The 16,385-nt window shown below is 43.5% G+C and overlaps 1 protein-coding gene across 1 annotated transcript in view; it reads left to right on the top strand.

The window, feature by feature from the left end:
* The window catches only part of PIBF1 (progesterone immunomodulatory binding factor 1), a 182,403-nt gene that overhangs the window by 124,201 nt on the left and 41,817 nt on the right, over nt 1-16,385 (top strand). The window contains exon 15 of the mRNA XM_019529805.1: nt 5,202-5,332. Within this exon, the coding sequence (XP_019385350.1) occupies nt 5,202-5,332 (131 nt within the window). The remainder of the gene's footprint in view (nt 1-5,201; nt 5,333-16,385) is intronic.

The following is a 16,385-nucleotide window of genomic DNA, read 5'->3' as shown; positions in this document are numbered from 1 at the left end:
TCTTTCCTGCCATGGCAGGGGGTCGGACTAGATGATCTGCTCAGGTCCCTTCCGACCCTACAAACTATGAAACTATGAAACACAAAACTCAAGACACCTTAACTTACCACAGGTAAAGAAGGGGGACCACAACAGCAGCCAGTGTCATGCTGGTACAAAGGTTGTTAATATACACTCTAGAGATATCCCAAGAAGAGGGCCAAGCCAGCTGCTACAGAGAAAGGCAAAGCCCTCTTCAGTCCATACCATTCTGACCAAAGGGTAAAATTTCTTCATGACTCCAGATATGGCAATTGGTCTCACCTTGAGCAGAGGAGAAAGACCATCTAGCCAGGAGGAGAAAAACCATCTAGCCAGGAACCTCTGGGTTAAGTCCCAGCAGGAGCACTGGCACACTGCAGTCAAAATCCCTAGCCTTGGCTGCAGACAACACCCAATGCCTCTAAGAAAGGCTTTTAAAAAAACCCTGCCATATAGATTCATAGAAAATTAGGGTTGGAAGAAACCTCAGGTGGTCATCTAGTCCAGCCCCCTTCTCAGGGCAGAACTATCCCCAATTATATCATCCCAGCTAAGGCTTTGTCTAACCAGGTCTTCAAAACCTTCAAGGATAGAGATTCCACAACCTCACTGGGTAACCTGTTCCAGTGTTTTAATATCTTCCTAGTGAGAAACTTCTTCTGAATATCTAATCTAAACTTATCTTGCTGTAACTTGAGACCATTGCTCCTTGTTCTGTCATTTGCCACCACTAAGAACAGTCTGGCTCCATCTTCTTTTGAATCCTGCTTCAAGTAGTTGAATTAAATCCCCTCTTAGTCTTCTCTTCTCTAGACTAAATAAGCACAGTTCCCTAAACCTGTCCTCATAAGTCATGTGCTTCAGCCCCCTCACCACTGTCGTTGGACTCTCTCTAACTTGTTCACATCTCTCCAGCTTGCCCTCCACTGGACTGTCTCTGGTTTGTACACATCCTTTCTGTGGCGGGGAGCCTAAAACTGGACGCACTACTCCAGATGTGTCCTCACCAGTGCTAAATGGAGGGGAATAATCACTTCCTCTCACCTGTTGGTAACACTCCTACAAATGCAGCCCAGGATGCCATTAGCCTTCTTGGCAACAAGGGCACACTGCAGGCTCATATTCAGCTTATTGTCCACGGTAACCTCCAGGTCCTTTTCTGCAGAGCTGCTGCCCAGCCAGTCAGCCGCCAGCCTGTACCAATGCATGAGATTGTTCCGTACTAAGTGCAGGACTTTCTGCTTGACCTTGTTGAACCTCATGAGAATCCTTTTGGCCCAGTCCTCCAATTTGTCAAGATCACTCTGAATCCCAGCCCTACCCTTCAGCATATCTATTACTCCCCCCAGCTTGGTGTCATCTGTAAACTTGCTGAGGGTGCACTCTTTGCCATCTTCCAGGTCATTGTTGAAGACATTGAACAAAACTGGCCCCAGGAACTGATCCACTTCCCACTTGGCCCCCATCTCCCAGCAAACCTAGTTAAAGCCCTCCTCACTAGGTTAGCAAGTCTGTCTGCAAAGTTGCTCTTCCCTCTCTTTGTCAGATGGATCTCATCTATTCCCAGCAATCCTTCTTCTTGGAACGTCCTCCCTTAGTCAAAGAAACCAAAGCTCTGCTGGTGACATCACCTGCGTAGCCAGGCATTGATCTATAGAATGTGCCTGCTCCTGCCCGGGCCCTTTTCCTTGTCCACAAGAATTGAAGGGAACACCACCTGAGCTCCTGTCCCTTTCACCCTTGCGCCCAGAGCCCTGTAGTCACTTTTGTTCTGCTTAGGGTTTCCCCTGGCAATGTCATTGGAGCCCACATGGATGAGCAGCATAGGGTAGTAGTTAGAGGGCCAGATGAGTCTTGGTAATACCTCCGTGACATCTTGTATCTGGGCTCTGGGCAAGCAGCAGACTTCCCAAGACAACAGGTCAGGTCAGGTCAGGAGATGGATCCCTCCACCTCCTGCAGAAGGGAGTCTCCAACCACCACCACCCGTAGTTTTTTCTTGATGGTAGTTGTGTCAATCCTTCCCCTTTGGACATATGTAGCAGCAGGAGGGTAAAACAATTCCCTCTGGTTCCATTCAGCAACCAGCAAAACATGGGAAATAGCCATAGAAAAGCATAAGCATAGGCACGTCTAGATCATGGCTATCTAGCCTCCTCTTGAACTCCACTGATGGAGTATCCACAACTTCCCTAGGCAGTATATTCCATTGCCTCACTGTTTTAAAAGTGAAGAAATATTTACTAATATCCAATCTAAACCTACTTTGCTGCAACTTCAAGCCATTGGTCTATGCCCTAGAAAAGATACCTAAGGAAGGATGCAGTAGAGGTCTATTAAATAGTAGTATTATTGTATGTTTTTTAGCAAAAGCTGTTGATTTTATGCTTTTATTATCTGTTTTATGTTTTTAGCAAAAGTTGTGAAGAAATTACTATTACTATAAAATAATGAATGGGTTAGAACAAATAAATAGCAATTTACTATTTATCATCTCTCATAGCATTGGAACTAGGGATCGTAAAATAAAAATATTGAAAGCAGCCTTAAATAAACAAAAGGGAGTTCTTTTTTTCATACAACATGTAATGAACTCATGGGAATCACTGCCTTAAGATCTTGTAAAGGCTAAAATTTAACCAAGTTCAAAAGTGGGTTAGAAACGATCCTGCAGTGCAAGTCCATCAGCAGGTAATAAACATGATGATAGGGCTGCAGTCTCCAAATTAGGATTTTTTTGATCTCTAAATGCTGGAACCTGTAAGGAAAGAGGGGACAGATCAGTCTGCATGAGCCCTGCATTAATATTCTTCCTCTCTGTGTAAGGTTCTGGAATCTCCATCCTTGGTGGTTTTTAAGGTTGGCTAGACGAAACCTTGGCTGGAATGATCTAGTTGGGGATGGTCCTGCTTTGAGCAGGGGCTTGAACTGGATGACCTTCTGACATCCCTTCCAACTCTAATTTTCTATGATTCCATCTCCTTTATGCCAGAGAGATACAGAATACTTGGCTAGATGGGCCTGTGGTCTGACCCAGAATGGCATCTCTTATGTTCTTATGTAAATGTTTGTTTTCTCAGTTTTCTCAGCATTCCTTGCTACCTCCAGTATTCTTTGGGAATCCCCACCCAGCCAGAGGCTCACTGTTAGCTACCCCACTAGTGGATTGGGGTAGGGGCCTGGGACCTTCCCGTCCTCCACAGATCTTTCCAAGCCTCCTGCCCTGGCAGGGGCAAGGAGCTTCCTGCTGCCAGGGCAGGGGGACATTGTGCCCCCCTGGGCTCCACCACTGGAGCCCACCCTTGTGGGCAGCAGGCAGCTCCAGGGGGCAGGAAGCAGTCTCCCAGCCCCCACCAGGAGACAGCTGTCTCCTGGTCCTGTGCTCCTAGCCCCTGGGCTAGCACTCTGGGGGTGCCTAGAGCTCACTTTAGCTGCTGCGGGGGGGGCAGTGAATAGCTGGAGGGAGCAGAAGCAATATGCTGCCAGGAGCAGCAAATCTGCTCCCAAATGGATATACATGTAGACACCTGCCCAGGGTGGGTTTTGTCCAAAGTAAATTACTCTAGAGAAAACCCATCCAGCAGCATTTTCATGTGTAGATCTGCTCAGTTTCTTAGAAAGAGTGTATTTGAAAACTTTTGTCTGTTTTTCTCACAAGTAACTTGGAATTTTACTGTAGACAGGAAATACTTCTTTCCTGTCTCGGCATTATTTTTAAGTGGGAGCAAGAGAGAATTATTATGCATTCCCTAGATTTTAGAGAAGTCTTAAAATATTACTTAAATAGGAGTAGTTCCTTCAGGAAATAAGATTTTTTGTTTTATTTGGAGCAGCAAAAAATGGGACAGCTACCCTCTAAGTCTTTTTTGGCAAATGTAAATTGTTTCATCTCTTCATGATTATTATAAACGAACTGGAAAAAATGTAACTATCTTCAGTTAAATCCATTCCAGAGTAGTCTGTATCTAAATAGTAAAGGGTTTTATTTTATATAGAAAATGTATTGGTTCTTATCCTAGACATCTACACTCTTCCACCTGTTTGGAATGTGAAATGTTGATATTTGGTCTTCACTGAGCACTGGTTTTAGGCAGTGATCTTGTATTCACTTGTTATACCCATCATATCACATTTGTCATTGCTTTTCTACCCCGGTAGTTTCCTACTGCTAAATAGTTCTGGAGGTTCCCTTATACTGTTTTAGATTTAGATTTGTTGGCCTAGTTTATGTATTGTTGTTGTTGTTGACTAGAAAAGGTTTTTTTTCTTCCATTAGTTTTCTGTGGGCCTTCAGAGACTTCAGCTTCCACTCTAGAATAAGACAAAAAATTGATTGTATGAAAGCCACGTTATCTGCTTTCAGTGGGTGCACCTACACATGCACTTCGCTCTAGAGTAGACTAATTAACTCCACATGAAATTATCACCATATACATGTGTACTGGTATTAGGACATAGTAAATTAATTAACTCCACTGTAAGATAGTATTGTCAGGGACAGTACTGTCTTACAGTGGTGTACTTGTGTGTGCTGAAACACACCTGTAGATGGTGACAGGGGCTGGCTGGAGCATGAGAGTACTAAGGTACAGGGGCCGCATGCCACCTAACCACGCACTTTAGCACTGTCATGCCCCAGCCAGCCCCAATGCTTCCCCCTAGGTCCCCTACCAGCCCAGAGCTGCTCCACCCTAGCTCAAAGTTCTGCAGTCCCAGGTATATGTGAAGACACTGTGCCTGGAAGCAGTTGGCTCTAGCATGAACTGTGCTGGAGTTTATTGCTCTGCCTTAATTGTATGTGTAAATGCACCCAGTGAGAACAACCATCTGAGACACTGTCTGCACTCACATTTTTCTAACCTGTAAGTCTACACCATTGCAGCCATATTTGTGAAAATTTATTCCATTAAAAACAATGCTAAAAGCAGTTTCAGTGGAGTTTAGAAGGCAGAAGTTGACTGTGGAGTATCGTCAGTGGAATTCAAGGGAGTGTAAGTCAAGTAAAAAGATAGAAGCAGATGTAGAAAATAAGTTCAGAAAATAGACTGAGAATGTAATGTTAAAGGGTTGTACACATTCATCATGAAATGAATACCAAGGTTACTCCTCTGTTTTATCATAGGGTATCTATAGTTGTATTTTGTAAATGTTTAACTGTTAACACTGCTTTCTTTTATCAGCTTGACCGAGCCAATTCTTTGTTGAGTCAAGTGCAACAGCCATACAAGTACCTCATTGAAACTGTAAAACAGAGAGACGCTCAGATACATTTACAGAAAGAACATATTGCACAACTTGAAAAAGATGTCAGGTAAATAAAAAAATTACTACATATGCCATTTTAAATTGAATCTTGAACTATTTTGTATTCATTAACTGCATTCTACTACTTGGCAAATAATACTGTCCCTTATAAAATTCCTATTGTATTGTCATGTAATTCTCATATTCAGAGCTTTCCTCATAGTGTCACAGAGAAAAGTCTTCAGAGTTGGGAAAAGGCAACGGGGAAGGAGTCAGATTTGAAAAGGAGTTTGGTGGTGAGGGTGGGGAAGGAAGTAGTAGTTCATCAGACCTATAAGACAGAGCAGGAAAATAAGTTTGAAGTAGAGAGTGACTGCACAGTAGAGAAGTCCATTGGGAGGGTGTGCATGCAAATTATTTTTTTGTTCCACGGTTATAATTTTAGCTATTATTATTCAGTGTTATTATAGTAGCTCATCTTAAAGAAATGCATTCTTTCATACCACCATGAAACAGGTTCATTCTCTTCATCTACAGATAAATATCTTCTAATACGCACCCAGAGTATATCTTTCATTTGAGCTGTCTGACTGAGGAAGAGCCAATACTTTGTTCTAGGTTTAAGCTTTTTGGATATTTTGCCACAACTTGACCCTCCTGAAACAGACAATTCAAAAATCAGTATTTTTCCCATAATTCACGACAGGTCTCTTGGCCTTTTCTACATATATAACATCTTTATAGACAAAGTAGGCTTGAAGCTATTAAGACTTGTCTTGGTATTAAATTATATTGTGAAATAGGTGGTATGCATATGTATTTGTACAAAAATGTTTTATGTGATAGAATATAAAGAATAATAAATATACGTAAGGGAGCCTTTTTCAGTCCTGCATCACAGTTATTACAGAAACTTCCCGAACAGATCATGGAACTCATTTCTAAGATCAGATATTTCATGATCGTTGGAACATGCAAGATGCCAAACGCTGTATAAACATTAGAACTGTTTGATGGCTTGCTGCTCTCTAAAGTGCTTTTTGGCTCATCATTCAAAATAGATATTATGGATATTTCTGGACAACACAACAGCAATGTTCTGCCTCAAGATGCAGGCAGGGGACCTTACTCCCAACCACTTTGCCACAGATTTGATTAGTTTAGAACAGGAAACATGGCAGTATTGATTTTTGATACAGTAACATGGGAATAATATTTAATTCAAAGATCATGTTTTAGCCAAATGTTTTTCCCATAGTTCCCAATGCCATGTATTTCTTTTAAGCTGGTTACTAGTAAAATAACTAATATTGACATTTAACTTGTCATAATTAGGCTTCAGACTCTGTAGCTTAATGAAATGATTAGGAAGAATTTATATTTCACTTAATAGCTTAAAACTTTTGATTTACATTGCTGCCCTCCCTTTAATTTTGTTTTGTATAGCTCTAGCTTTCCAAAGCAAATTTAAAGTGGCAGTGGAGTATAGGCAAAAATCCCCAGGTGGCATAAATCCTATGTTGCTGGCCCTGTGTTATTCGTGTAACGGTCCATAACATAAGAGGCATGTTCAGAGCATGGTCAGAGAAAAGGGGAGCTTGTACTCAAGCAGTCTTCAGCTTCCAAAATGGTTGGTTGATGTCTCTTGATGCTGGAAACAAATTAGAGTAGTTGTGAAATAAGCCCTGTCTCAGTTGCCCCCGGAGCCGGTTGAGAAAGTGTGGAGTAGAGTGACTTACAGATAGTTTCCTTCTGTTTTTGTGCTGAGTGAAGCTTTGATAGGTCATAGGACCTGGTCCAGTGCTTCCTAGATTGTGGCTCATAGACTATATTGCCCTTGAGACTTTCTGTTATTTGTGGCCACAGGAAATTAAAAAGTTAAAAATAAGAGAGACAGGGAAGGCCACATATGATGTTGTCCAGAGTTGATTCGTTCAGTATTGTTAATCCCAGGCCAGGATCTAGCCCCTTGTTTCTGCCTGTCAGTTTACTAGTTGCTTTCAATTAGATACAGAATATTATTGCAAACACTAGGTCTAGAAAAGTAATAATATTTAATTTTTCTCAAATACAAACTTAAATTCTGCTTAAATTAGTTGATACCATCCAAAAAGCATTGGTGGAGCATAAAAGCCATACTTTGCAGAGCCTGTCCCATTCTGTCTTGGAAATGTGTTAAGTTCTTTGAAGGTGAAATTAGTAACTGTAATTTTTATTTAATGGGTTTTTTTTAACTTTTAACCCTCTGGAACTTGGAAACTGGGCTTTGTTATATTCTGTAATTACCTAAACTGTATAAATACCACAGAAAGTTTCATAGCTAATGATTATACCTTTTTTTGTATAGAAAACCATTTTTACTAGTGACTATTTTGGCATCAGTTTTTCAGACTCTTGGTCTTGAGTATTAGGCCTTTGAAAGTCACAGTTAGTGATTTACAGATATAATTTGAAAGCTTTATTTTATGTTTGTTTGAATGGTATGCTCCCATAAGAGCAGTCTACTCTTAGACAAAACTGTAGTTGTTAGCTATGGGGATATTTTTTTTTTCCTTACCCTCTATTAAAGGAACCTCTCTAACATTCAGTTCTTTATCCAGAAATGAAAACACCATGGTTAACACATTGCATGAAAAGAAATACCTTGTGACTTTGTATGTCATGCTGTGGGAAAACAAGTCTGTGAGTTTCATTCTTATGTATGCAAAGAAATAATTGTAGTTTAGTACTTAGTTTTCTGCTAAAAGCATCTAGGTATATAAATAACTAAAGGCATTAAACAAGACTTCATTCATAAAGCAAGGGTATTTATTTTAAACATAAGTACTCAGATTTCTCAGTACCAATGGTTAATTTTTAAAGTGACTAACTGATCCAAAAGCACTTTTAAAAAGCCTGACTGTGTTGCAGATCTAGAAATAGTACAAGGCGTTAGCTCACTAAAGACCTAAGTACCAAAATGTTTCATACCTATACATCTCTAATTGCCATCCAAGGAGAATGTTCAACACGGGTTGTGAAAGGAGTTTATCCACCATTTTTACTATGGGGTGGGAGGAAGTAATACTGTTTTGTGCAACTTGTTTTACCTGTTAAAAAGTGCTTTGCATTGTTGATTTACAGAGTTAAGAAAATAATGATGATGCTCTGTTATATTTTATGTTGAAAAAGCAAAAAAACAAAGCATGATTTTTTTCTGTATTGTATATATTGTCTTCTAAATCACAGCTTAAAAAGTATGCTTTTTACTTGTGGGCTGGGATTCTAATTGTCTAGCTCTCAGTGAAACTGATGAAAGGTAGGTAAATAAATCCTTGTTCCTGTGGTCTTGAATTTGAATCAGTTTCCTGGCTGAGGAGGGAGAGATGGATAGAGGTAGTCAACCAAAGACTGCGGTGCTGGTGTCATAATGAAGGCTTCGGCTTCCATGATCACAGTCTGTTCTTCGGTGAGAGAGGCAGTGGTCTGCTAGGGAGAGACAGCCTGCACCTCACTTCACTGGGAAGGAAGCTCTTTTCAGCCAGAATGGCTGACCTACTTGACCAGGCTTTAAACTAATCCCACCAGGGGATGGGTGGAATACCACCAAAGCAAGCCTGCTAGGCTTTCACTACAAAACCAGCAGGTTAGGGCACCCAAGGGAGATCACTCCTACCCCAGCCCTGGAAAAAGCCAGCCTGCTTAGTGGGTACTTTGCATCGGTTATTCACCAGCCCAAAGAGACCGCCCTACCTAACATGATGCAGGATGGCCAGGGTGAGGGTGAATTTATACCCAGCTTCAGTGTAGACTTTATAAAGGAGCAGCTTGAGAGGCTGGACAACTTCAAGTCAGCTGGTCCTGACAGATTGCACCCCAGAGTACTTAAGGAGCTGTCAGGCATCATAGCCCAGCCACTGGCAAGGATATCTGAGAACTCGTGGTGCTCAGGTGAAGTATCCAAAGATTGGAAGAAAGCCAACCTGGTGCTGATATTCATGACAGGGAGGAAAGTAGATCCGGGGAATTACAGACAAATCTGCTTGACCTCAATCTCTGGAAAGATTCTGGAAAAAAGTATCAAAGAGACCATACTCGACAAGCTGGCTGATAATAACTTCCTGCAGGACAGCCAGTACAGGTTTGTTGTGGGTAGGTCTTGTTTGGCCAATCTCATCTCCTCCTATGACCAGGTCATGTATCACCTGGACAGGGGAGAAGAGATTGACATCATATATCTGGACTTTAAAAAACTCTTTGATTTGGTGTTCCATGATCTTCTCATGGAAAAATTGGCCAACTGCGGCCTTGGCCACATCACAGTCCAGTGGCTGGGGAATTGACTCCGAGGTTGGACACAGAGAGTGGTAGTCGACGGAAGTGAATCATGGTGCTCCATGACCAGTGATGTCCCCAGGGTTCCGTCCTTGGACCTCTACTCTTTAACCTCTTTATTAACGATGTGGACAATGGTGTCAGAAGTGGACTGAGCAAGTTCACTGATGTCACTAAACTTTGGGGTAGAGCTTCCACACCTGAGGATAGGCTGGTGATTCAGGCTGTCCTAGATAGGCTTAGAAAGGTAGGCTTAGAAAGTGGTTGGATATAAATCTGATGTCATTCAATACAGAAAAATGCAAGGTACTCCACCTTGGAGAAAAAACCCGCAGCACGTTTATAGGCTCGGCAGTGCTACACTCACTAGCACCATGCCTGAAAGGGACATGATTGACCACAAGATGAACATGAACCACCAAGGCAATGTCACAACTGGTAAAGCAAACAAAACTCTGGCTTCCATCAATAGATGCTTCTCAAGTAAATCTCAGGATGTCATCTTCCCACCGTACTCAGCCTTGGTGAGGCCACAACTGGAGTACTACATCCAATTCTGGGATCCACAATTCAAGAAGGATGTGGAGAAGCTTCTGAGAGTCCAGAGGAGAGCCACGCACAGGATCAGAGGGCAAGAGAGGCTTTATGAAGAGAGGCTGAGAGCCATGGAACTCTGGCCTAGAAAAGTGCAGGCTCAGGGGTAACCTGGTGGCTGCCTATAAGTACATAAGGGATGTGTATCAGGATCTGGGGGAACGCCTGTTCACCAGAGTACCCCAAGGGATGACAAGGTCCAATGGTCACAAACTCATCCAAGACCATTTCAGGCTGGACATAAGGAAAAGCTTCTTTACGGTCTGAGCCCCCAAGGCCTGGAATAGACTCCTTCCAGGGGTGGTGCAGGCACCTACTTTGGGCTCTTTCAAGAAATATTTGGACACTTACTTTGCTGGGATCCTTTGACCCTAGCTGACTTCGTGCCACTGGGGCAGGGGGCTGAACTCAGTGATCTATTAATCCTGCTGTTGGGGTTTCCAGCAATCCAGCCCTTACTGCTATCATCAGGAGAAAATCTCCAGGCTCTTGGTGGAGCCCTCAAACTTACAGTCATCTTTTCCTTGACCATCTCTGATCTCAAGAGCCTTGTCCTGCTTCCTTTTGCCAAACAACCTTCCTTATCTCTTCCTCATTCTTCTTTAAATCAAGGCAGTCAGAGCCATCTACAGGGGAATCACTCCCCCTTGGTACCTGGTTGGACCCTTAGTGCCTTCCTTAGTACTCCTATCAATGGCTCTTCCTATTGGAATGCAATCAGCCATTGTCACTTAATAGTTTTGTAGCCTCCGTTTTTTCTTCAGCAGCCCCTTGCAGTCAAGGGTGATTGGCTTCCATGATTGTTTTATCTGTGGGTCCAAAGATGGTTCATAGAAAATTAGGGTTGAAAGGGACTTTAGGAAGTTTAGTCCAACCCCCTGCACAAAACAGGACCATCCCCCACTATATCATTTGAGCCAGGGCTTTGTCTAGCTAGGTCTTAAAAACCTTGAGTGATGGAGATTCCACTATCTCTCTAGGTAGCCTGTTCCTGTGTTTCACCACCTGCCTAGTGAATAAGTTTTTCCTAATATCCAGCGTAAACCTCCCTTGCTGCAACCTGAGACCATTGCTCCTTTTTCTGTCATCTGTCACCACTGAGAACAGTCTAGCTACATCCTCTTTGGAACCACCCTTCAGGTAGTTAAAGGCTACTATCAAATCCCCCTTCACTTTCTCTTCTGCAGACTAAATAAATCCAGTTCCCTCAGCCTCTCCTCATAAGTCATGTTTCTCAGCCTCCTAACCATTTTCATTGCCCTCCAATGGACTCTTACCAACTTGTCCACATCTTTTCAATAGTGCGGGGCCCAGAACTGGACGCAGTACTCCAGATAAGGCCTCACCAGTGCCAAATAGAAGGAAATAATCATTCCCTTCAAACTGCTAGCAACATTCCTATTAATGCAACCCAGTATGCTGTTAGACTCCTTGGCAACAAGGGCACAGTGCTGACTCATATCCATCTTATCGTCCACTGTAACCTCCAGGTCCTTTTCTGCAGATGATGAGACCAATCCGAGATCTATACAGTCTGCTGCAACTTGGACATGTATTTCTACGTGGGGTGGGTGGCTCTGGTTTCTTGATTCAGTCTGTGACATGCTATTTCGGTCACTCTCACTTTTCTGTCTCCTATTGTCGTTGTAAGTTTTCAGAGTATTTGGCAGATTCTTGCCAAAAGCTCTTCCTCCATTTGGGGCCATTCTGGGCAATATTCTCCCATGAGTTTATGTTGATGTTGCATTTTTTCAAATTGACATTAAAAACGTCCTTGAAGTGCTTCCTCTGCCCTCCTTGAGTTTCTGTGCCCTCCAGCTTGACTGAGCTGGGAGAATAAAACTTGCTTTGGGAGTCTGGGATCTGACACCATATGATGTGGCCAGCCCAGCAAAGTTGATGTTGGATGATCATCACCTTGATGATAGTGGTGTTTGCTTGTAACAGAACACTAATTTTGATGCATCTGTTCCCACTGAATTCAAAGGATCTTCCACAGGCAGCATTGATGGTACTTCTCCAACAATTTGAGGTGTCTCCTACATGTTATCCATGTCTCAGCTCCGTATAGTATGGTGGGGATCAGAACTGCTTGATAAACCATGAGCTTGGTTTTGGTTCTGATATTGCAGTCTTCAAACACCTATTTCCTCAGGCCTCCAAAGGCTGTACTTGCACATTTGAGGAGAAGTTGGATTTCTTCATCGATGTCAGCCGTTCGTGAGAGATGGCTTCCGAGGCACAGGAAATGATCAGTGTTCTCCTAGAGTCTCACTGTCAATCTGAATTACCAGAGCTGGGGACTGCTCCTTAAGAGCTTGTTGATGGAGTACCTTAGTTTTCTGAATGTTAAGTGTCAGTCCCATTTTCTTGTATGACTCAGTAAAGTTGTTGCCAATTGTCTGAAGGTTTGTCTCTGAGTGAACACAGACTACAACATCATCAGCATACTAGAACTCAATGATTGAGGTCAAGGTGGTCTTGGTTTTGTTGTAGAGTTAGCTAAAATTAAACAGCTCACCATCCATTTGGTAATTTAGCTCCATTCTGACTGGAAGCTTGCTGGTGATCAAGTGTATCATTGTGGTTAAGGAATATTGAGAAGAGTATTGGAGCGATGACACAACCTTGCTGAACTCCCATCTTAATTTCAAAGGGATCGCTGGTAGTTGCGTTACTGAGAACCACTATTCGCATACTGTCATGGAGCAGGCAGCGAACAATGATTAATTTCAGTGGGCATCCATGCGTCAGAAGGAACCCCTTCAGTGCTTCTTGGCTGACAGAGTTGAAGGCTTTGGCCTCTCAAAAGAAAGCCATGGAGAGAGGTTTATGATGTTCCTGGTATTTTTCCTGCAGCTGGTGAGCTGTGAAGATCATGTCAGTTGTGCCACTTGATATCTTACTTAAACCAGGGATTGGCAAAATGGCAGGTCTGTCTGGCAGACATGGGGGAAGACTGGAGTGCTCATCAACTTTCCCCAACACCTCCCCCTCCCTCAGCCTGGGCGAGCATGGATGGAGCAGGGCATGGTGGCATCATCTCCTCTGGTGCATTCCTGTTGTTTCTTACCCAGGAAGGGGTGCGCCAAGTGTCGCCAGCCACACACAGCACACCATGGTGCCTCCCTGCCCCGCACCTCAGCTCGGTCTGTGCCTACTCCCAGGAGTAGGGACAGAGAGGACACGAGGACAGCGGTGCCCCTCTGTGGGCTCCACACACCCACCCAGCCAGGGGAAGGGGGGCTCACACACAGAGGCTGCTATCACACTACTGTGCTGCACCGCAGCCAGCCATGGACAACTGGCATGGTGGCAGCTGCCATCGTGCCACCACACTGCCACTTGCACATGGCGGCCGCCAGCACCACAGGACCGCTGCTCCCCACACTGCTTGCCCACGGCCATGCGAGCAGCAGTGTGGTGGTGGCATGAGGGTGTCTGCCATGTGCATGGCTCCCCTTCCCCCCAGCTGGGCAGGCATGTGTAGCCTGTAGAGGGCACCACTGCCCTCGTGCCCCTGGCCCTGCTCCTGGGAGTGGGCACAGACCAAACTGAGGTGGGGAGGCTCTGTGGTGTGCCGCATGGAGCCAGCGGCCCCTGATGTGCCCCTCTCCTTCTCTGTGTGTGGCCCACAGAGGAGTACCACTGCCCTCACCTCTCTGGCCCTGCTTCTGGGAGTGGCACAGAGACACATTCCCCCACCTTCTTGATCTGCCCTCCCCCAACTCCTTCCTTTTCACTTGTCCCACCCCATCCTCCCAAACACACCTATATGCTGGGGGGAGGGTGGTGTCTGTGTCTCTGCCTGCATGTGTGGGGCTGGGGGGCTGCTGGGGAAGTGAGGGACACAAGCAGGGTTCGGGAAGCTGTGAGGGGGAGTGAGGGTCACCAGCAGGGCTGAGGGAGGCTGTGGGGGTCCTTTAATTTTAATCACAGATTTGAGGGGGGTTGTCAGAGAATTTGCAGTTTTTTATCAGGGTCAACAAGGTCTCCGTGTTGATAATTCAAGGCTGAGGTTGACATGGAGTTGAAAACACTCTTGTCAACAGCAGTCTCAATTGAGGTGTTCAAAATGTTCCTTCCAACAGGCATTGATGGCTCCCCTTTCCTTGATCAGGTCTCCTCCATCCTTACATCTCAGGGGTGTTGGTCCCTGAGTATTCTTACTGTAGATGGCTTTGATGGCATTGAAAAAACAGTACACATCATGGGTGTCAGGGAGATATTTAATCTCCTTCACCTTGTCTTTGCAGCCTCTCTGTTTATTAGACACACAAAGCCAGAGCTGTTCTAACAGGCAGATAGACATTAACTAGAGAGGAGCCATTAACTAGAGGACACCTGATCTGACCATAGTCTAAATCATGTCACAAAATTACAGATACATGTATACAGAGTAACATGAGCAATGCAGCCATGGAAGAGACTAAAGTAAACAAAGTTTATTGTTAGTTTTGAAAAAAGATCAAACATGAAAATAGTTAAAGCAACTCAGAAGAATGTCAAATGCATATGGCAATAAGGTATATGAGTAGGGGTCTACTCAATTCACAACTGCAGAAATCACAGAAAATCTGGATTGTCTGTGACAACAACTTTAACAAACTAAATAAAAAAATAATGCTGGCTCCCCAGTGGGAGCCAGCAATCCTCACTGCTGCAGGCTAGTCTACAGGGGGACAAGGCAGAAGAAAGGTGCCAGCAGGCAGGGTGGCACAAAGGGCAGCATAGAACATGGCAGCCATGCCCTCATCCATCCTCCCCCCTCTGGGGCCTCTCTAATCAGTGCTGAGGGCTGGGGCCAGCCGAGCACATCCGGGAAGCATCTGAAAAATTTGCTCTTTATGCTGTGACCAACCCACAAAAATTGTTTAGTCTCACCATGATTTAAGTAAGTCCCTATGTGTGAGTAATAGTGACACTGGAAAGCTTAAAGAAAAAACAGAGTAAAAACAAGTCTGTAAAATTTGTATATTCAGCTCTTGCTAGGAAAAGTCAAAATAGATACTTGTCTATCTACATACCTGTTGTTTTGCAAATGTTCTTATATGCAACATGTCTACCTACACAATTTTAAATTTCAGTGCATAGATGCTGGTGGTCGTGTTTGTTTTAGTAATGTTATAATTCCCAGATAGGGACCCTATTATGCTAGATGTCGTACAGGCCTGACAAAGAATGTCTTACATTCAAAAGCATGCCTAACTCAATCCCTACTACATAGTGCATCCAGGAAAAGACATCACCCTAAGAAATCCTTGCCTCTCACAGATGTTATGTGTATACACCACTGAGAAAGGCATAGATCCTGTCCAAAGAGCAGTTTGGAAAACATTACACTCTGAAAGGAACAATATTTTTCTAAAGCTAAACTGATGGGCAATAAAGAATGTATAGCAAATAGTATACCAGGATGTAGTTAGTGTGTATTGGATTATCTTAAATTTACGTTATCTTGTATTTCATAATATTAACAAATGGAAGCTATCAGTTTTGTAGTACATTAAGGGAAGCTTAAAAAACGAGCCAACATCTCAAGTTCAGACTTTTTTAAAGGGTCTGAATCTCTGTAAATCATGACATTCTATCTTCTAAAAATAAAACCCCATAAGATGTCTCATATTGATCACCTAAAATCACAAGGAACTTTTGAAATTTTTTACCAGGAATTTGCAGAACATTAAATGAAATGGCTCAATAAACATTTTTGAGCATTTTTTAAAATGTTTTCTTACATACTTTTGGGGATCCTAGATGGTTCAACTCACTGCCTCCTCTGTACCGCCAGTGTTTCTTTTCCCAGATGGCACTGTGTGAGGCAGTAGTTATGTTTAATCCTGCAATATTTCTAGTTTCACCTCTTTACAATAATAATTTAAGTGGATGGCCAATATAAGGAGCTGGCGCACATCATAGCCCAGCCTCTGGCATGGATCTTTGAGAACTCCTGGAGCTCTGGTGTTATGCCCAAAGACTGGAAGAAGGCCAATGTAGTGTCTATCTTTAAGAAACGGAGGAAAGTGGATCCGGCAAACTATAGGCCCATCAGCCTGACCTCTGTACCGGGGAAGGTCTTAGAAAAGTTTATTAAAGAGACCATCCTTAATGTACTGGCCGACACCAACATCCTAAAGGATAGCCAGCACGGGTTTGTTGCGGGTAGGTCTTGCTTGACCAATCTCATTTCCTTCTATGACCAGGTGACCTAT

The sequence above is a fragment of the Crocodylus porosus genome, unplaced genomic scaffold, assembly GCF_001723895.1.
Source record: "Crocodylus porosus isolate Cpor-Errol unplaced genomic scaffold, CroPor_comp1, whole genome shotgun sequence".
Lineage (NCBI taxonomy): Eukaryota > Metazoa > Chordata > Crocodylia > Crocodylidae > Crocodylus > Crocodylus porosus.
The sequence above is the reverse complement of the archived record's forward strand: the minus strand, read 5'-3'. Positions and strand labels throughout refer to the sequence as shown.